At 35.6% G+C, this 19,570-nt stretch overlaps 1 protein-coding gene across 1 annotated transcript in view; it reads right to left on the bottom strand.

Annotated features, from left to right (window-relative positions):
* Nucleotides 1–18,145: 18,145 nt before the first annotated feature.
* Nucleotides 18,146–19,570, bottom strand: part of zgc:86896 (uncharacterized protein LOC415190 homolog) — an 18,105-nt gene continuing 16,680 nt past the window's right edge. Inside the window, exon 10 of the mRNA XM_059348628.1 lies at nucleotides 18,146–18,229. Within this exon, the coding sequence (XP_059204611.1) occupies nucleotides 18,224–18,229 (6 nt within the window). The 3' untranslated portion in view covers nucleotides 18,146–18,223. The remainder of the gene's footprint in view (nucleotides 18,230–19,570) is intronic.

The raw sequence follows: 19,570 nt of genomic DNA on the forward strand, positions 1-19,570 counted from the left end.
CTTTAGAAATCTTTGCTGCAAATGAGAAAGATGTATTAATATTAGGGCCACGGGGCAATCGCAATGAGCACTACTGTTATACTGTGGATTTCTTCTTCTTCCTCTTCTGGACACAATTTCGTCCCGCTACTCATCCTGCAACTCTTCAAGTTGGTGCGGTTTGATCGGGATCGGTGTGCTATTACTTTTCTATACAGAATACGAAAACTGCGCAAAATTTTGCATTGAAATGAATGGGACGGCCGAAGAAAAATGAGCGAAAAAGAACAATAATTGGAGGTTTTTAAACGTCTACTTCTCCGGCATAATTTCACCTAGAGACTCCATTTAAACTTTAAACAGTAGACACAAGTCTTGTGTATCGGTGTATTAATCCACGTTTCGATAGGTCATTAAGTTTTTTATCAATCCCTGTTCAATGACCATGATCATTTTTGGAGAAATTCTGAGATTATAATGGGTGTGTATTGCACGAAATGAGTGACATCATCACCAGAGTGTAGAGGGAGAGAAAAAACTGTCAAAAAATAAATTTGAAAACTGCTACTTTGAAGTGGTATTTGCACTCCCACTCTGTTAATTAAAGAGTTTGTGTGAGCGTAGTAGGGACGAAAAAACACAGTAAAAGCTTTAAAAATATTATGGTTTTTCCCATATTTAAACTACATTAGTTTATAAGGTGTAATACTGCACTTCTTTTTATTATATCCAGGAAATTGATAAGATTTCATTATATTTTTGTATCTTAAGTATTTGCAGACCATAATTCCACCCAGAGAGGACACAATCATTTAACTGTCTGTTGTACCAGGCAGCTGATTTACTTCCCCACAATCATTTCTAAATGCTCCAACGGCAACTTGGATCTTTCTGAGTTCCGAGTGCAATCGAACGCAGCATAAAGCTACACATTTGTTATTCCACATGCTCTCTATCACCTTTGAAGGCAACCATTATGCTGATGAGTTTGACACGCGTGATGTAGAGAGTATAATCACCTGAAACTAAGAAAAGCTGAGCCCTTCATACCTGCAGTAGAGAAGGAGCAACATTTTTACACCATCATGTTTCTCCAGATGTGTTTTTATGTTACCTGAAGGCCACTGTAAGTCTTCGACATGCTTGGAAAGGGAGGGGTGAGTGGAGCGTTATTTAGTTTAGTTTAACTGCTAGATCCCCCAAATCCTCCACACCGCTCCTTTAACCCTTTGATGCACAACATGGGTCTAAATCATGGGTCATGGGTGTGGAAGGTCCCTTTAATTACTTTTTTTGGTAATTTTGTGTCTTTTTTTTAAATAATTTTGTGTCTTTTTTGGTAATTTTGTGTCTTTTTCTAATTTTGTGTATTTTTTCTGTCATTTTGTGTCTTTTTTTATTAAATTTTGTGTCTTTTTAGTAATTTTGTGTCTTTTTTTGGTCATTTTGTGTCGTTTTTAAGTAATTTAGTTTTTTTTCTGTCATTTGTGTCTTTTTTTTAGTAACTTTGTGTCTTTTTTTGGTCATTTTGTGTCGTTTTTAAGTAATTTAGTTTTTTTTCTGTCATTTGTGTCTTTTTTTTTAGTAACTTTGTGTCTTTTTTTGGTCATTTTGTGTCTTTTTTTTGTAATTTTCTGTCTTCTTTTGGTCATTTTGATACTGCCTGCAGCGGCCCCCAGGGAATGTGAGTTTGACACCCCTGGTCTAAAGTGACCCGACTGAGTTTTTATGTTCTATATCTTTGCAATAAATTAATTTCATCATTCAGTATTCCAGGTTTTCCTCAATCAGCTTGTTTTTGATCATCATACATCCTCATTTTTTGTTTTCATTTCTTACTTTTTGAATAAAATCCCTTTTTGTATCACTACTCTTCTAATGCACAACATGGGTGAAACATGTCATTATGGTGTATTGTGTGTATAATTTTAAGGAAAAATGAATTTAATTAATTTTAGAATAAGGCTGTAACATAAAAAAATGTGGAAAAAAGTGAAGCGCTGTGAAAACCTTCAGATCCACTGTATGTGTGAGGAAAAAAAAAATAAATAAACATGTTAAATATATTAAATATATGAGTGTTTGGCCCCTCTTAATGCTAAAGTAACTATTTGAAACAAACTACTATTATTATAGTATTAGGTTATTTAATTTTAAATCAATTTTGGATGAATGAGTCATTTTTTACCCATGTGTGTAATAATACAAAAACTATTTTTCTTCATAAATTATGAAAGGAAAAATGGATATAATTATCGGTTGTTATATATTAAAAAAAAAGATATTCAAAGAATACTTGGACTATTCAATGATAAAATAAATTGATTTAATTAAAAAGAGAGCAAAGAAACACACAGCAGCATTAAATAACATGAGAAATAAATGAGGGTAATTTTAGACCATGTTGTGCATCAAAGGGTTAAAACCGTTTGTTCTATTGCTGCCATAAAAGGCACAAACAGGATGTGAGCACTTTCCATTTCATAGTGTAGGTTCAGTGGAAAAGCTAGTGGTTGATTGACCATGATGATTAATGGTTCCATCTGATATCAGACTGAAATATCTACTCATTAACCCTTTGGAGTTTGGGGCTATTCTGCTGGTTTTTGACTCCTTTTTTTCATTCTGTCTGTATAAACGACTTAAAAAGTGTTCATCATGTCATGTTGGTATCATTGTTTTCAGCACAACCTCACCTATATGACCTGATTATTGTTTTTTCATTTTGACTTACTGGATCAACATTTTGAACACAAAAACATACAAACACACACACAAAAAAATCACAAAAAACACACAAAAACAGAAAAACACAAAGAAAACACAAAAACACACGAAAACACACAAAAAATGCAAAAAATTGCGAAAAACAACAAAAAAAATTAACAAAAAACAAAAAACACAAAAAAACATTAAACACAAAAGATTGCAAAAACACAATAAAATTACAAAAACACAGAAATCACACAAAGAATTACAACCCCCCCCCCCCCCCCCCCCCAGAAAACACTAAAACACACAAAAAACACACATAAAAACACACAAAAATTGCAAAAAACTAATTTTTTTAAACAAAAAAAAAACAAAAAACATTAAACACAAAAGATTGCATTAAAAATGCATTGAAATGCTGAATGCACACTGCAAAATTCGAAAAAAAATCTCTGCAAAAACTTCAGTAAAATCATGTTGCACTCGACAGCAGGGCTCTCTGGAGCTTTCAGGGACTCCAGAGGGTTAAAATCTATTTCTATCTTAGTCTGACGTTGCTTCCACTCTCGTCGGAGGAGGCAGAGGAGGCTTTTAATCTAACCGATCATCAGAGATCAACATATCTGTCTGTTTCTGTTTTCATTTTAGATCAGCTCTGGTGTGTCGGCATGCCAACACACTGGTCTGACCGGAGTTTTAAGAGCTGAGCAATGTCAACAGACAACAAAAAAACAAAGACATGACTGACTTGACAACAGCTTGACGGTGGACAAGGTTTTATGTAAATGTAAGCAAAGTAAGAGTTTGGAAGCTAACAGGAACACTTTACAAACAGCACCAGGGATTCAAATCCAAAGAAATAATCAGAATTAAACCGGTTAATGGAGCTCAGCTCAGAATGATTGATTGACCTGATAAAAAGCAGCAGGAGGAAGTGAAGACTTGTAGTTTGTCATTGGGTGTGTTCATGGTCATGGCTCATGGTTGTTTGGTTGGAAAGAGGATGTGAAATATGTGGTTGGTTGTAGATCCTCTAAATGTCACTTGGAAATACAGAAGTCAGTAACCTGGTGTGTTCACATGTTTTATGCAAATCTATTATTCAAACCACCTGCTCCCGAGAGAAATGTTTGACTTTGGCAGCTAAATTAGCTGCAAACTAGATTTCTCCCAAGGGCATGTTTACTGTAGTGTGATGTAACTGGTGGCTTGCAAAGTAGCTTCCCCAACACTACACTGCAAAAAAGGTGTGTCTAAAAAAACAGATAAAAACACTAAATCTGAGGGAAATGGTCAAAAAGTGTGCCCCAGGGCTTGATCCTGGGTCCTCTTTTGTTCTCTCTGTACATTAATAATGTTTGTGATCATGTATCAAATGCCTCATTTCATTTCTATGCAGATGATACAATCATTTATTGTTCATCCACTTCCTTAGAAATCAAAACGTATGCACTGCAAAAAAGGTGTGTCTAAAAACAAGATAAAAACACTAAATCTGAGGGAAATGGTCAAAAAGTGTGCCACAGGGCTTGATCCTGGGTCCTCTTTTGTTCTCTCTGTACATTAATAATGTTTGTGATCATGTATCAAATGCCTCATTTCATTTCTATGCAGATGATACAATCATTTATTGTTCATCCACTTCCCTAGAAATCAAAACGTATGCACTGCAAAAAAGGTGTGTCTAAAAACCAGATAAAAACACTAAATCTGAGGGAAATGGTCAAAAAGTGTGCCCCAGGGCTTGATCCTGGGTCCTCTTTTGTTCTCGATGTACATTAATAATGTTTGTGTTCATGCCTCTTTTCATTTCTATGCAGATGATACAGTAATTCATTGTTCATCCACTTCCCTAGAAACCAAAACTTATGCACTGTAAAAAGGTGTTTAGTCTAAAAACCAGATCAAACAGTAAATCTAAAGGTCTAAAACCAGATCAAACAGTTAATCTAAAGGTCTAAAACCAGATCAAACAGTAAATCTAAAGGTCTAAAACCAGATCAAACAGTAAATCTAAAGGTCTAAAACCAGATCAAACAGTAAATCTAAAGGTCTAAAACCAGATCAAACAGTAAATCTAAAGGTCTAAAACCAGATCAAACAGTAAATCTAAAGGTTTAAAACCAGATCAAACAGTAAATCTGAGGGAAATGATCTTGCTGCATGGACAGATAATTTACCTTGACAAGATTTATTAAATTAAGATTATTAAATCTAGAAATAAGTATGTTGAAAACTTAAAATAAGAAATTAACTCTTAAAACAAGATCAATTATCTAACCCTTCTAAATCTAAAGTTGTTATATCTTGGTAAGAAACAAATAATTTGCAGTGTGTGACTGTTGCATGTATCAATAAGTAGGTAGTATTCTACTGTTGTAGCTTATTCCAGCTCATCTTTAATTTGTGGTTCAGTGTCATTTCATTTAAATCAGTGCATCAGATGTACACTGTAAAAAATGTCTGTAGATTTCACAGTGAAAAACTGCTAAACCATGACAGTAAAAGACTGTAAAATGATACATTTATAATATGTAGTTTCAGTAACAATGAAACACTGTGAATGTATATATCAGCCAAAACTGTGTTTTTAACATTAAAAAACAAAACAAAAACGTTTTAAGACGTTTTATAATGTAATCGGTAAAATAACTAAAAGTTGAGGAGTAAAATGTTGAACAGTGGAAATAATAAAGTGCATCACATGTAAACTACAGGCCAAAACCAAAATAATAATAACAAAATAAACCTGATTATTGTATAAAGAGTGACTTATTAGAACACATGTTGACTCTAATTATCAGGTCTATTCTTTCATCTCCTCTCCTGTCTCCTTGTCTCCTCTCTCATCTCCTCTCCTGTCTCCTCATCTCCTCCCCTGTCTCCTTGTCTCCTCTCTCCTCTCCTCTCCTGTCTCCTCGTCTCCTCTCCTGTCTCCTCGTCTCCTCTCTCATCTCCTCTCCTGTCTCCTTGTCTCCTCTCTCATCTCCTCTCCTGTCTCCTCGTCTCCTCTCCTGTCTTCTTGTCTCCTCTCTCATCTCCTCTTCTGTCTCCTCTCCTGTCTCCTCATCTCCTCCCCTGTCTCCTTGTCTCCTCTCTCCTCTCCTCGTCTCCTCTTCTGTCTCCTTGTCTCCTCTCCTGTCTCCTTGTCTCCTCTCCTCTCTCCTCCACTGTCTCCTCATCTCCTCTCTCATCTCCTCTCCTGTCTCCTTGTCTCCTCTCCTGTCTCCTCTCCTGTCTCCTTGTCTCCTCTCCTTTCCCCTTGTCTCCTCTCTCATCTCCTCTCCTGTCTCCTTGTCTCCTCTCTCATCTCCTCTCCTTGTCTCCTCTCCTGTCTCCTCTCCTCTTCTCCTCTCCTGTCTCCTTGTCTCCTCTCCTTTCCCCTTGTCTCCTCTCTCATCTCCTCTCCTGTCTCCTTGTCTCCTCTCTCATCTCCTCTCCTTGTCTCCTCTCCTGTCTCCTTGTCTCCTCTCCTGTCTCGTCTCCTCCTCTCCTCTCCTGTCTCCTCGTCTCGTCTCCTGTCTCCTTGTCTCCTGTCTCCTCATCTCCTCTCCTTTCTCCTTGTCTCCTCTCCTGTCTCCTTGTCTCCTCTCCTGTCTCCTCATCTCCTCTCCTGTCTCCTGTCTCCTCTCTTGTCTCCTCATCTCCTCTCCTGTCTCCTTGTCTCCTCTCTCATCTCCTCTCCTGTCTCCTTGTCTCTCGTCTCCTCTCCTCATCTCCTCTCCTGTCTCCTTGTCTCCTCTCCTTGTCTCCTCCATGTCTCCTCATCTCCTCTCCTAGTCTCCTCTCCTGTCTCCTTGTCTCCTCTCCTTCCTGTCTCCTGTCCTTGTGACTCTTCCTAGTCTCCTCCACCCTAAAACTAAGCCCTTCTTTTCTGTTGGTAACATTTATTCACCAATGGTCTGATAACATCAATGTTTCCCTAAAGGTCAATGGAGGAAAATGGTTCAATTCAATAAAGGTAAAGTCTGATCATGTAGTAAACACATCCAGAAATACACACAATACACACTGGTTTTAATAAGAAAGACATTGAGAACACAACATTAAAGTTGCTTCCTAACTTTCGGCCTGTAGTGTAACTTCAGAACTATACTGGGTGAATGTATTTTCCTCTTCTGGGTCTGTGACTTTAAAGGGACGTCCACTATTACATCAGCAGCTCTCGGTCAGGCGGGTGTGAGCCGTCATAGCTGCAATATCCTAGTTAGTCATTTGTTTAGTGGGAGAGTCATGGGGCAATAGAGTGGTGCATTAAAAGCACTTTGCTCTCATAATTTCTGCTCTCCTCCATCCTGAATCAATTACAGCCACACACATTCATTCACCACAGCTCGCACTGAGAGCCTCGTGTTTTACTAAAAGGCCTCGGTATGAAACCAGAACTAACGTGCTGTAGGATCTGGGATTTGTCAGATATTAGAGGCGTTTGGAAGCAGAATATCAGCAGTATAAGTTGAATCGTACATAAAAACACATAGAAATCACACAAAAAAAATACAAAAATGACAAAAAAACCACAAAAAAATAAAAAAAACACAAAAATGACACAAAAACACACAAAAAGCAGACATAGAAACGCACAAAAATTGCAAAAAACACACAAAAAATTACTAAAAACACACAGAAATCACAAAAAATAAATAAAAAAACACATACAAACACAAAAAATGACACAAAAACACACATAAAAACGAACAAAAATCACAAAAATAGCAAAAAAACACCAACAAATTACAAAAAACACATGATTGCATTAAAAATGCATTGAGATGCTGAATGCACACTGCAAAATTCGAAAAAAAAGAATCCTTTTAAGGTTAAAATAAGAGCTAGCAGCGTGCCCCAGATGTTGAAGATGTGGGTTGCTACAATTCTGGTTTACAGAAAGGTTTAAACGCTCCGACACAGAAAAAGCAGAGAGAACTCAGTACAAAAACACACATAAAAACACAAAAAATGACCAAAAAAACCCACAAAATAACACAAAAACATACATAAAACGCAAAACCCCCCACAAAAAAATAGCAAAAAACACACAAAAAAATAACAAAAAACACATAAAAACACACAAAAAACATTAGACAGGAAAGATTGATAATAAAGAAAACTAAAAGGAACTTTGACTTGATCTTTAATTTATCTTCTCACTCTAGAGAGGTAGTAATGTCCACTACAAAAAGGAAAAGAAACATAGAAACGCACAACAATTGCAAAAAACACACAAAAAATTACAAAAACACACATAAAAACACAAAAAATTAAAAATAAAACACAAAAATTACACAAAAACACACATAAAACACAAAAAATCACAAAAAACACACAAAAAAATCACAAAAAACACATATAAAACACACAAAAAACATTAAACAGAAAAGATTGATAATAAAGAAAACTAAAAGGAACTTTGACTTGATCTTTAATTTATCTTCTCACTCTAGAGAGGTAGTAATGTCCACTACAAAAAGGAAAAGAAACATGGAAACGCACAAAAATTGCAAAAAATGACTAAAAACACACAGATATCACACAAAAAATTACAAAAACACACATAAAAAACACAAAAAAAGACACAAAAACACAAAAAATACACAGAAACACACATCAAATGCAAAAAATCACAAAAAATAGCAAAAAACACACAAAAAATTACTTAAAACACATAAAAAAAACAAAAAAAAAAACAAAAAAATTACAAAAAAAGACAAAAATTACACAAAAACACACATAAAATGCAAAAAAATCACAAAAAATAGCAAATAAAACCACAAAAAACACACAAAAAACATTAAATAGAAGAGATTGATAATAAAGAAAACTAAAAGGAACTTTGACTTGATCTTTAATTTATCTTCTCACTCTAGAGAGGTAGTAATGTCCACTACAAAAAGGAAAAGAAACATGGAAACGCACAAAAATTGCAAAAAATGACTAAAAACACACAGATATCACACAAAAAATTACAAAAACACACATAAAAAACACAAAAAAAGACACAAAAACACAAAAAATACACAGAAACACACATCAAATGCAAAAAATCACAAAAAATAGCAAAAAACACACAAAAAATTACTTAAAACACATAAAAAAAACAAAAAAAAAAAAAAAAAAATTACAAAAAAAGACAAAAATTACACAAAAACACACATAAAATGCAAAAAAATCACAAAAAATAGCAAATAAAACCACAAAAAACACACAAAAAACATTAAATAGAAGAGATTGATAATAAAGAAAACTAAAAGGAACTTTGACTTGATCTTTAATTTATCTTCTCACTCTAGAGAGGTAGTAATGTCCACTACAAAAAGGAAAAGAAACATGGAAACGCACAAAAATTGCAAAAAATGACTAAAAACACACAGATATCACACAAAAAATTACAAAAACACACATAAAAAACACAAAAAAAGACACAAAAACACAAAAAATACACAGAAACACACATCAAATGCAAAAAATCACAAAAAATAGCAAAAAACACACAAAAAATTACTTAAAACACATAAAAAAAACAAAAAAAAAAACAAAAAAATTACAAAAAAAGACAAAAATTACACAAAAACACACATAAAATGCAAAAAAATCACAAAAAATAGCAAATAAAACCACAAAAAACACACAAAAAACATTAAATAGAAGAGATTGATAATAAAGAAAACTAAAAGGAACTTTGACTTGATCTTTAATTTATCTTCTCACTCTAGAGAGGTAGTAATGTCCACTACAAAAAGGAAAAGAAACATGGAAACGCACAAAAATTGCAAAAAATGACTAAAAACACACAGATATCACACAAAAAATTACAAAAACACACATAAAAAACACAAAAAAAGACACAAAAACACAAAAAATACACAGAAACACACATCAAATGCAAAAAATCACAAAAAATAGCAAAAAACACACAAAAAATTACTTAAAACACATAAAAAAAACAAAAAAAAAAACAAAAAAATTACAAAAAAAGACAAAAATTACACAAAAACACACATAAAATGCAAAAAAATCACAAAAAATAGCAAATAAAACCACAAAAAACACACAAAAAACATTAAATAGAAGAGATTGATAATAAAGAAAACTAAAAGGAACTTTGACTTGATCTTTAATTTATCTTCTCACTCTAGAGAGGTAGTAATGTCCACTACAAAAAGGAAAAGAAATACACAAAAATTGCAAAAAACACACAAAAAAACACAAAAAATGACACAAAAACACACAAACAAAAAGCAAAAGAAACAAATCGCTGTGTTCCTTGAATCTGTTCTGTATAATTACATCAGATAAATCAGGGCAACACCCACAAACACACACACAGAAAGCTGATTTAAACACAGAGCCAACAGCAGTTCAGATCATTACAAAACTACAGAAATAAGATGAACCTACCTGTTATTTTCCATCCAAATCAGAGAGAGAGTTAGTGAAGGAGAGCTGCTGGTACAGAGAAACTCAGAGAGAAACTCAGAGAGAAACTCAGAGAGAAACTCAGAGCACGCAGGGAGATAAATGAAGGTATTTCCTGTATTGGAGAGAGAAGTGGGGAGTGTTTTCCCCTCTGTTCCTCCTCCCTTTCTCTCTACGTGACGGGAGGATCTGAAGAAAAAATGAGCAGAAATAAAACACAGTGTTTGTTCAGTGTTGTTCAAATAATGACCAGCAAGACAATAAAGAGTTAGAGAAGACAGAACGAAGCAGAAAGAGAGGCAGAGAGACGCAAGTTTGCTGAGAACAAAGTATTCTTTGTTGGAGAAACATCATTTGTTGTCACTCTTCTGCCCCTCAAAGTTTAACGACAGCAACTACAATTGAGTCATAACTAATAATAAACTTTTAAAAGTTTTTAAAAGTTTTTTAAAATGTTTTAAAGCAGGGTTCTCAAACTCAAATTACCTGGGGGCTACAGGAGGCAGTATCAAAATGACCAAAAAAAGACACAAAATGACCAAAAAAAGACACAAAATTACAAAAAACATACACAGAATTACTAAAAAAATACACAAAGTGACCACAAAAAGACACAAAAAGACTAAAAAACACACAAAATGACCAAAAAAAATACACAAAATGACCAAAAGAATACACAGAATGACCAAAAAAAGACACAAAATGACTAAAAAAAGACACAAAATGACCAAAAAAAGACACAAAATGACTAAAAAACACACAAAATGACCAAAAAAAGACACAAAATGACCAAAAAAAGACACAAAATGACCAAAAAATACACAGAATTACCAAAAAAACACACAAAAAGACACAAAAATTACACAAAATGACCAAAAAATACACAGAATTAGCCTACACAAAATGACTCAAATAGACACACAATGACATAAAAAAACTAAATTACTTAAAAAAGACACAAAATTATTTTAAAAAAGACACAAAATGACACAAAATGACCAAAAAAATACACAAAATTGCAAAAAAAAATTCACAGAATTACAAAAAAAGACACAAAATGACCAAAAACAGTAATTAAAGGGACCTTTCACACACAACACGGTAAAGTGCCATTCATATAAAACTCAGATTAAACTTTCATATCAAGGTGGGGGCCACAAAATATCATCATGAGGGCCACAATTGGCCCGCGGGCCGCCAGTTTGAGACCCCTGGTTTAAAGTGTTCAACAGACTGTGCAGCTCTGAAAAAAGTCACATTTAAGAAGGCATACATGTGTAAAATACAAGAGAAATAAACGTATGTCAAGACAGGATGTGTTCCTCTCAGCTGCTTCAGCTTCCTGTGCTTTCGACCACAAGACCACTTTACCACTTTAATGACAAACATGTGAGAATGTGGTTGGAAACAACAGAAACAACAGAAACAACAGAAACAACTGTGGCTGTTACAATCAAATGCAAACAAACGAGGCACGAGATGGAAGAAGGAGGTTTCAGAGGCTCCATGAAGAGACTCAACCAGGGATTAAAAGTAGCCTACACTGTAAAAAACTGTTGTTTTTACGGTAAAAACCAGCAGAACTTTACCGTAATAAATACGGTGCACCTTTTTCTAATATTACGGTAAAATGATATTAAGACTGTTGGTTTCACGTTTCAGATTGACATTTTATTCCATTTTTTACCGTAAAAAATAATGTTTTTCCATCAAAAGAAACGCTGTTCTGCCATATAATTGACCAGAAAATACTTTATAAATGCTGCATAAATTTAAGATTTTACTATTAAATATTACAGTATATTTCTGTTAGAGATATGGTGTTTAGTACATTTAACAGTGAGGAAAAGGATAAATAAATGCAAAAATGACCGTGATAGCTTGTATATACATATATATATATATATTTATTTATTTATATATATATATTTATATATTTTTATATATATATATATACATATATATATATATATATATATATATATATATATATATTACAGTATATTGCCAGAGTATTTTACAGTGGAGTCATTTATTTTTTTTTGTTTAAACTGTAAAAAATCCTGTTTTGTCTGATATAAACATTTACAGTGTTTCATTGTTACTGAAACTGAATTAACTCATTTATCATTTTACGTCTTTTACTGTCATGGTTTAGCAGTTTTTCACCATAAAATCTACAGACATTTTTTACAGTGTACCTGTAAACCACATACTGTAAGGGACATTTTATTATTTCATGGCTTTTATGCAAAGAGGTCTCAACAGTTTCCACAGCAGCTATTCAGCCAGGCTGAGGGAGATAAAGATGCAAATCATGTAGCGGGAGATTAGAGCTCACCACAGAGAGCTTCTGGCTGTTCTCCCTGTAGAACAGCAGGGTCTTTATTTATTTTATTTATTTATTTTTTAAAAGATTGATGTTATCAGACCATTGGTGAATAAATGTTACCAAAAGAAAAGAAGGGCTTAGTTTTAGGGTGGAGGAGATTAGAAAGAGTCACAAGGACAGGAGACAGGAAGGAGAGGAGACAAGGAGACAGGAGAGGAGAAGAGAAAAGGAGACAGGAGAGGAGATGAGGAGACAGGAGAAGAGACAGGAGAGGAGATGAGAGAGGAGACAAGGACACAGGAGAGGAGACAAGGAGACGAGAGAGGAGACATGGAGACAGGAGAGGAGACAAGGAGACAGGAGAGGAGACAAGGAGACGAGAGAGGAGACGAGAGAGGAGACAAGGAGACGAGAGAGAAGACATGGAGACAGGAGAGGAGGCAGGAGAGGAGACAAGGAGACAGGAGAGGAGATGAGAGAGGAGACAAGGAGAAAGGAGGGGAGACAAGGAGAAAGGAGAGGAGACAAGGAGACATGAGAGGAGACAAGGAGATGAGTGAGGAGACAGTGGAGGAGACAGGAGATGAGAAAAGGAGACAGGAGAGGAGATGAGAGAGGAGACAAGGAGACAAGGAGACAGTGGAGGAGAAAGGAGAGGAGACAAGGAGACAGGAGAGGAGATGAGAGAGGAGACAAGGAGACAAGGAGACAGTGGAGGAGAAAGGAGAGGAGACAAGGAGACAGGAGAGGAGATGAGAGAGGAGACAAGGAGAAAGGAGAGGAGACAAGGAGACAGGAGAGGAGATGAAAGGGGGGACAAGGAGACATGAGAGGAGACAAGGAGAAAGGAGAGGAGACAAGGAGACATGAGAGGAGACAAGGAGATGAGTGAGGAGACAGTGGAGGAGACAGGAGATGAGACAAGGAGACAGGAGAGGAGACAAGGAGACAGGAGGGGAGACAAGGAGACAGGAGAATAGACAAGGAGACAGGAGAGGAGACAAGGAGACAGGAGGGGAGACAAGGAGACAGGAGAGGAGATGAGGAGACAGGAGAGGAACATTATTCTCTTTATCTCTTTGTCTTTTGAGAGTTTGGATCCAAAAATGCCAATAAATCTCAACTGTGTTCATATCTCTGACAAAAGAAACAAGAGTTCAGATTTATACATTAAGGAAAGAAGGAAACACAAAGTCTAAGCAATAAAAACCCAAAGAGCTGATAATTAGAGTCAACATGTGTTCTAATAAGAGACTCTTTATACAATAATCAGGTTTATTTTGTTACAAAGTTTAGCAATGAAGCTATGATCTTTTTTTGTACACATTTGATCTTGCTTCCAGACTTTTGGCCTGTAGTGTAACTGTCAAAGAGAAGTTGCATTAGTTGCATTGCCTGTTCTAGAAATTGCAATATTCTGTGATTCCTCAGATTTCCAGCAACACATGAGCTGTTGTAACACAGTCTCAGTGTTACAAAACAGATCAAATGAGAAGAAGTAGAAAAAAAGACGTCTTAACCCTATAAAGCCAAGTGTATCATATTTGATACACAAATTTTTGAGACCTAAACATCATCAGTGTGATATTTTTTTCCTGAAAAACCTGACGTATACATGTGTTGGAGAAAAAAAACGAGCAACAAATTGATAGAGCAAAATTTATATGCAGGTTCCACTTGTGGATCAGTCATTGCTACATGAAAACTTAATATAAGCAGATGTATGATGTTGTGTTATATGGAAAAAAATATTTTGCATGTTTGAGGAAAATGAAAAGAAAAGAAAGTAAAGCCTTAAAAGGTTAAAAATGTTGGGTTTTATATGTTTTTGTTAGTTCAAGAAAAACAAACTGTGAGCAACAAATTGCACAAAAAGAACTGATGTATCAAATATGATACAAATTAGAATCATATATCCCTATTGTTTTTGGATTTTTTATTTTTTTATTATCTGTCAGCAGGTTCAATAAACACTCCAGTTTAAAAAAAAAAAAAATTCTGGCAATTATTTAGTGGTTCAGGCTTTATAGGGTTAAAGTAGCAAAAAGTAAATAAATCCTTGTGAATGAAGAGAGAGTAGAACGTGCAGTAGAACCCTGCTCTGCTCACACAGGGTTTCCTAGAACTCGTTATATCTGTCGTCTATGAGAAGTCCTCCGCTGCTCTGTGGTTTGTTTAAAGGAAACTCTTTCACAATCTCATGTTTTGTTGCTGATCCAGACAGTTTCTCTGTTTTCTCTCTCAGAGAATGAAACCTGACGTTAACCCACGAAGAACAACGTGACCGCCACAGCTGGAATGTGTTCTGATGGTTACAGGAAATGACAGGCTGTTTATCCATATACGGCCACTAGGGCAGCTGTTCTCAACCTGGGGGTCGGGACCCCAATTGGGGTCGCGAGATGATTTCTGGGGGTCGCCAAATCATTTAGGAAGTCAGCTCTGTCTCCACCAAGGTTATTATAGTTAACGAAAACTAACGAAATAACGAAAACTAGAATTGAAAAAACATTTTCGTTAACTGAAATAAAAATAAAACCTAGAGTTTTAAAAAAAAAACGATAACTAACTGAAACTGTATTGTGTGGTTACAAAACTAACTAAAACTAACTAAAATTATAGTGAAAATGTACTTAGTTTTCGTTTTTGTCAACTTTTTTCATTCATAACTCAGTGTTTCTATTAGAACATGCAACACATGGTGAATATGTTTACTGAGACTGGGATGTTTACACTAGAACCAAAATACAAAACACCAGAACTGTAACAGTTAATAACCTTATTGGGGCTGAGATGATAAACCAAAGGAAATAAAGGAAACATTTATTATGACCTCTTTCAATCTGGCACCAACACATAGCCCATTACAAAAAAACTAAAACTAACACTAAAACTAATAAAAACTAAACTAAAACTAAGCATTTTCAAAAACTAAAAACTAAACTAAAACTAGAAAACCCACTCTAAAAACTAACTAAAACTAACTGAATTTGAAAACAAAAATTCACAACAAAATTAAAACTAAAACTAATGAAAAATCCAAAACTATTATAACCTTGGTCTCCACTGTGTTAAAGTGTTCATGTGTTTTAGTCTTTTTGGTCACTTATTGTTTTTGTTTTTTTTGTCATTTTGTGTGTTATTTGGTAATTTGTGTCTTTTTTTGATCATTTTGTGGTCAATTTGTGTCTTTTTTGTTCATTTTGTGTCTTTTTTGGCCATTTTGTTTCCTTTTTTGGTAATTTTGTGTCTTTTTTTAGTCAATTTGTGTCTTTTTGGTAATTTTGTTTCTTTTTTTGGTCATTTTGTGTCTCTTTTGGTCATTTTGTGTATTTCTTTATCATTTTGTGTCTTTTTTGGTCATTTTGTTTCCTTTTTTTGGTCATTTTGTTTACTTTTTTGGTCATTTTGTTTCTTTTCTGGTCATTTTGTGTCTCTTTTGGTCATTTTGTGTCTTTTTGGATAATTTTGTGTCTCTTTTGGTCATTTTGTGTCTTTTTGGATCATTTTGTGTCTCTTTTGGTCATTTTGTGTCTTTTTGGATCATTTTGTGGTCAATTTGTGTCTTTTTTGGTCATTTTGTTTCCTTTTTTTGGTAATTTTGTTTCTTTTTTGGGTGATCTGAACTGAACATAACATAATAGAGATTATACGCTTATTTGAAAGGGAAATTATTATCTAGATAGTGATGAAGTAAAAAAAGTGAGATAAAATTATATTAAGACTAAAATATAACATTTCTTTATAATATTAGGTCTAAAATACACAAATCTTTCTCACTGAGTTGTTAAACACTTTTAAATACATTTATAACAAAATCAATTTGAAAGTGTTTATTCACTGAAAACTAAATATAAAAGCTGAAAGAAGACAACAACATCACTATTAGAAGCTTTTACAGTAAAACCAGAGTGCAGTAACTACATTTTTGGGGTCAAAGGTCAAATAAATCATCATGATTTTTTATCATAGAAATGACATCATCAATACATGTAGAAATAAGAGTCATATCACTGACCTACCTATAACACATTTGGCTGGACAGTTAAAACACGTTAAAAACTTTAAAGAAGTTTTTCCTCAGTTTAACCCTTTGATAGTTACTGCAGTTAGACTCTGTAGGGCTGTGTAGAGGCAGTGGAGTAGTGACACAAAGATAAAGTAATAATAACCCAAAGAATTACATCATATGCAGTAGGAATATATGAATACACAAGAACAAATCATTATTGTCTGGTCTGCAAATATTCTCTTTATTTATTCCTCAAATGAACGTTTATTGACAAATGTCACAAAGATCATGTGCTTACACTGTTTTCCACATCAGAACTTCTAAGTGTTAAACCAGCATCACTCATATTCCACAGAAGACTAACTTGATAGGAGGGAGTGTTGGTGGGTTCACTGAGAGGACTGATGATCTGTGGCGTCTCAGTGCTGGAGGAGTGTTGGTGGGTTCACTGAGAGGACTGATGATCTGTGGCGTCTCAGTGCTGGAGGAGTGTTGGTGGGTTCACTAAGAGGACTGATGATCTGTGGCGTCTCAGTGCTGGAGAGAGTGTTGGTGGGTTCACTAAGAGGACTGATGATCTGTGGCGTCTCAGTGCTGGAGGAGTGTTGGTGGGTTCACTGAGAGGACTGATGATCTGTGGCGTCTCAGTGCTAGAGGAGTGTTGGTGGGTTCACTAAGAGGACTGATGATCTGTGGCGTCTCAGTGCTGGAGAGAGTGTTGGTGGGTTCACTAAGAGGACTGATGATCTGTGGCGTCTCAGTGCTGGAGGAGTGTTGGTGGGTTCACTGAGAGGACTGATGATCTGTGGCGTCTCAGTGCTAGAGGAGTGTTGGTGGGTTCACTGAGAGGAATGATGATCTGTGGCGTCTCAGTGCTGGAGGAGTGTTGGTGGGTTCACTGAGAGGACTGATGATCTGTGGCGTCTCAGTGCTGGAGAGAGTGTTGGTTTGTTCACTGAGAGGACTGATGATCTGTGGCGTCTCAGTGCTGGAGAGAGTGTTGGTGGGTTCACTGAGAGGACTGATGATCTGTGGCGTCTCAGTGCTAGAGGAGTGTTGGTGGGTTCACTGAGAGGACTGATGATCTGTGGCGTCTCAGTGCTGGAGGAGTGTTGGTGGGTTCACTGAGAGGACTGATGATCTGTGGCGTCTCAGTGCTGGAGGAGTGTTGGTGGGTTCACTGAGAGGACTGATGATCTGTGGCGTCTCAGTGCTGGAGAGAGTGTTGGTGGGTTCACTGAGAGGACTGATGATCTGTGGCGTCTCAGTGCTGGAGGAGTGTTGGTGGGTTCACTGAGAGGACTGATGATCTGTGGCGTCTCAGTGCTGGAGAGAGTGTTGGTGGGTTCACTGAGAGGACTGATGATCTGTGGCGTCTCAGTGCTGGAGGAGTGTTGGTGGGTTCACTGAGAGAACTGATGATCTGTGGCGTCTCAGTGCTGGAGAGAGTGTTGGTGGGTTCACTGAGAGGACTGATGATCTGTGGCGTCTCAGTGCTGGAGGAGTGTTGGTGGGTTCACTGAGAGGACTGATGATCTGTGGCGTCTCAGTGCTGGAGGAGTGTTGGTGGGTTCACTGAGAGGACTGATGATCTGTGGCGTCTCAGTGCTGGAGGAGTGTTGGTGGGTTCACTGAGTGGACTGATGATCTGTGGCGTCTCAGTGCTGGAGAGAGTGTTGGTTTGTTCACTGAGAGGACTGATGATCTGTGGCGTCTCAGTGCTGGAGAGAGTGTTGGTTTGTTCACTGAGAGGACTGATGATCTGTGGCGTCTCAGTGCTGCACAATAACAGCAGAAACATGTTAGAACTGCTCCTACACTCAAAAAAATAACTTGTTCCCAAAACATCTTAATCATCGTAACAACGTTATAAAATTACGGAAATAATTTCCACCTAAATAAAATGGTTTAATTTAGCAAGAAACAATTTTGTTGAGTGAACAAAATGTAAATATGTTGGGTCAACACGATGTATTTGTGTTACTGTTAATTAATTACCAGGGGTCAGTCCAACTAGATTTGTAAGGGTAAATGTAGGCCTAACTAACGGAATTTTCTTGGGCCATTTAGACTTGTATGATATTATTAAGAGTTACTTAATTTAATAACTACTTTTTAAAATAGTGCAGTTAATGAATTAATTGTGCTGAGCCAACAAAACAAAGTTAGGTTGAGGTGGTTTAGCCTAAAAGATTTATCATATGAAAATGAACATAATAGTAATTATTCAGAAAATAAATCATTTTTAAACACAGAGTATTACATTCAGCAATTTAAAGATAAATGTCAACCTATTTTTATATATTTTTTTATATTTTATATATATATTAATTTATCAGTTGTTGGTCGTATTTTCGGCTAAAGTTTATAATCTATTTTAACACCACACAAGGATTTAGCTAATGTTATTTTAATGGATGTAAAATGTCGCCATCTACTGGTGGATTTAATATATGACAGGCAGCTTTGGAGGAGATATTAGAGATAAACTTTTTTCGCTTAGGGCCCCATTTTGGTCAGGTTTTAAAACTGTTCAACCACAAAACATAATTCTAGATAGTAGAAGCTACATGTTAGACTAAGGATAATGTACCAGACAGACAAACAGTTTGCTTTTTTTGAGTGTACACAGTTGCATTAATATGGTGTTTTAAAGATTGAAATATGCGTAGTAGCTGATAGCTGATACTGTGTGCAAACATTCAACTCTAACATTTATTCAGTGTGTCCTTCAGAATGTTATCAGCATGAAAAAGCCTCTGGAAGACATTTTCACTACCATGGATCTGTGTTTTTCTAATCAGAAAACACGTTTTATTACACTGTAAAAAAAAATGTCTGTTGATTTTTTATGGTGAAAATCTGCTAAACCATGACAGTAAAACATGTAAAATGATAAATGGGTTAATTCAGTTTCAGTAACAATGAAACACTGTAAATGTATATATCAGACAAAAAGATCAGACACAAAAATTACAAAAAAATTTCGAGAGTTAGGCCTACTTTTGCATGAATTACTGCATTAATACGGCGTGGATACAGTGGACCAACGCCAGCAGAGGACATGGCCCTCACAAATATACTTACCCTAAATTTTTGAGAAAAAGACAAATTTACAA

This window comes from Centropristis striata, chromosome 13 (genome assembly GCF_030273125.1).
Source record: "Centropristis striata isolate RG_2023a ecotype Rhode Island chromosome 13, C.striata_1.0, whole genome shotgun sequence".
NCBI classification, from domain to species: Eukaryota; Metazoa; Chordata; class Actinopteri; order Perciformes; family Serranidae; genus Centropristis; species Centropristis striata.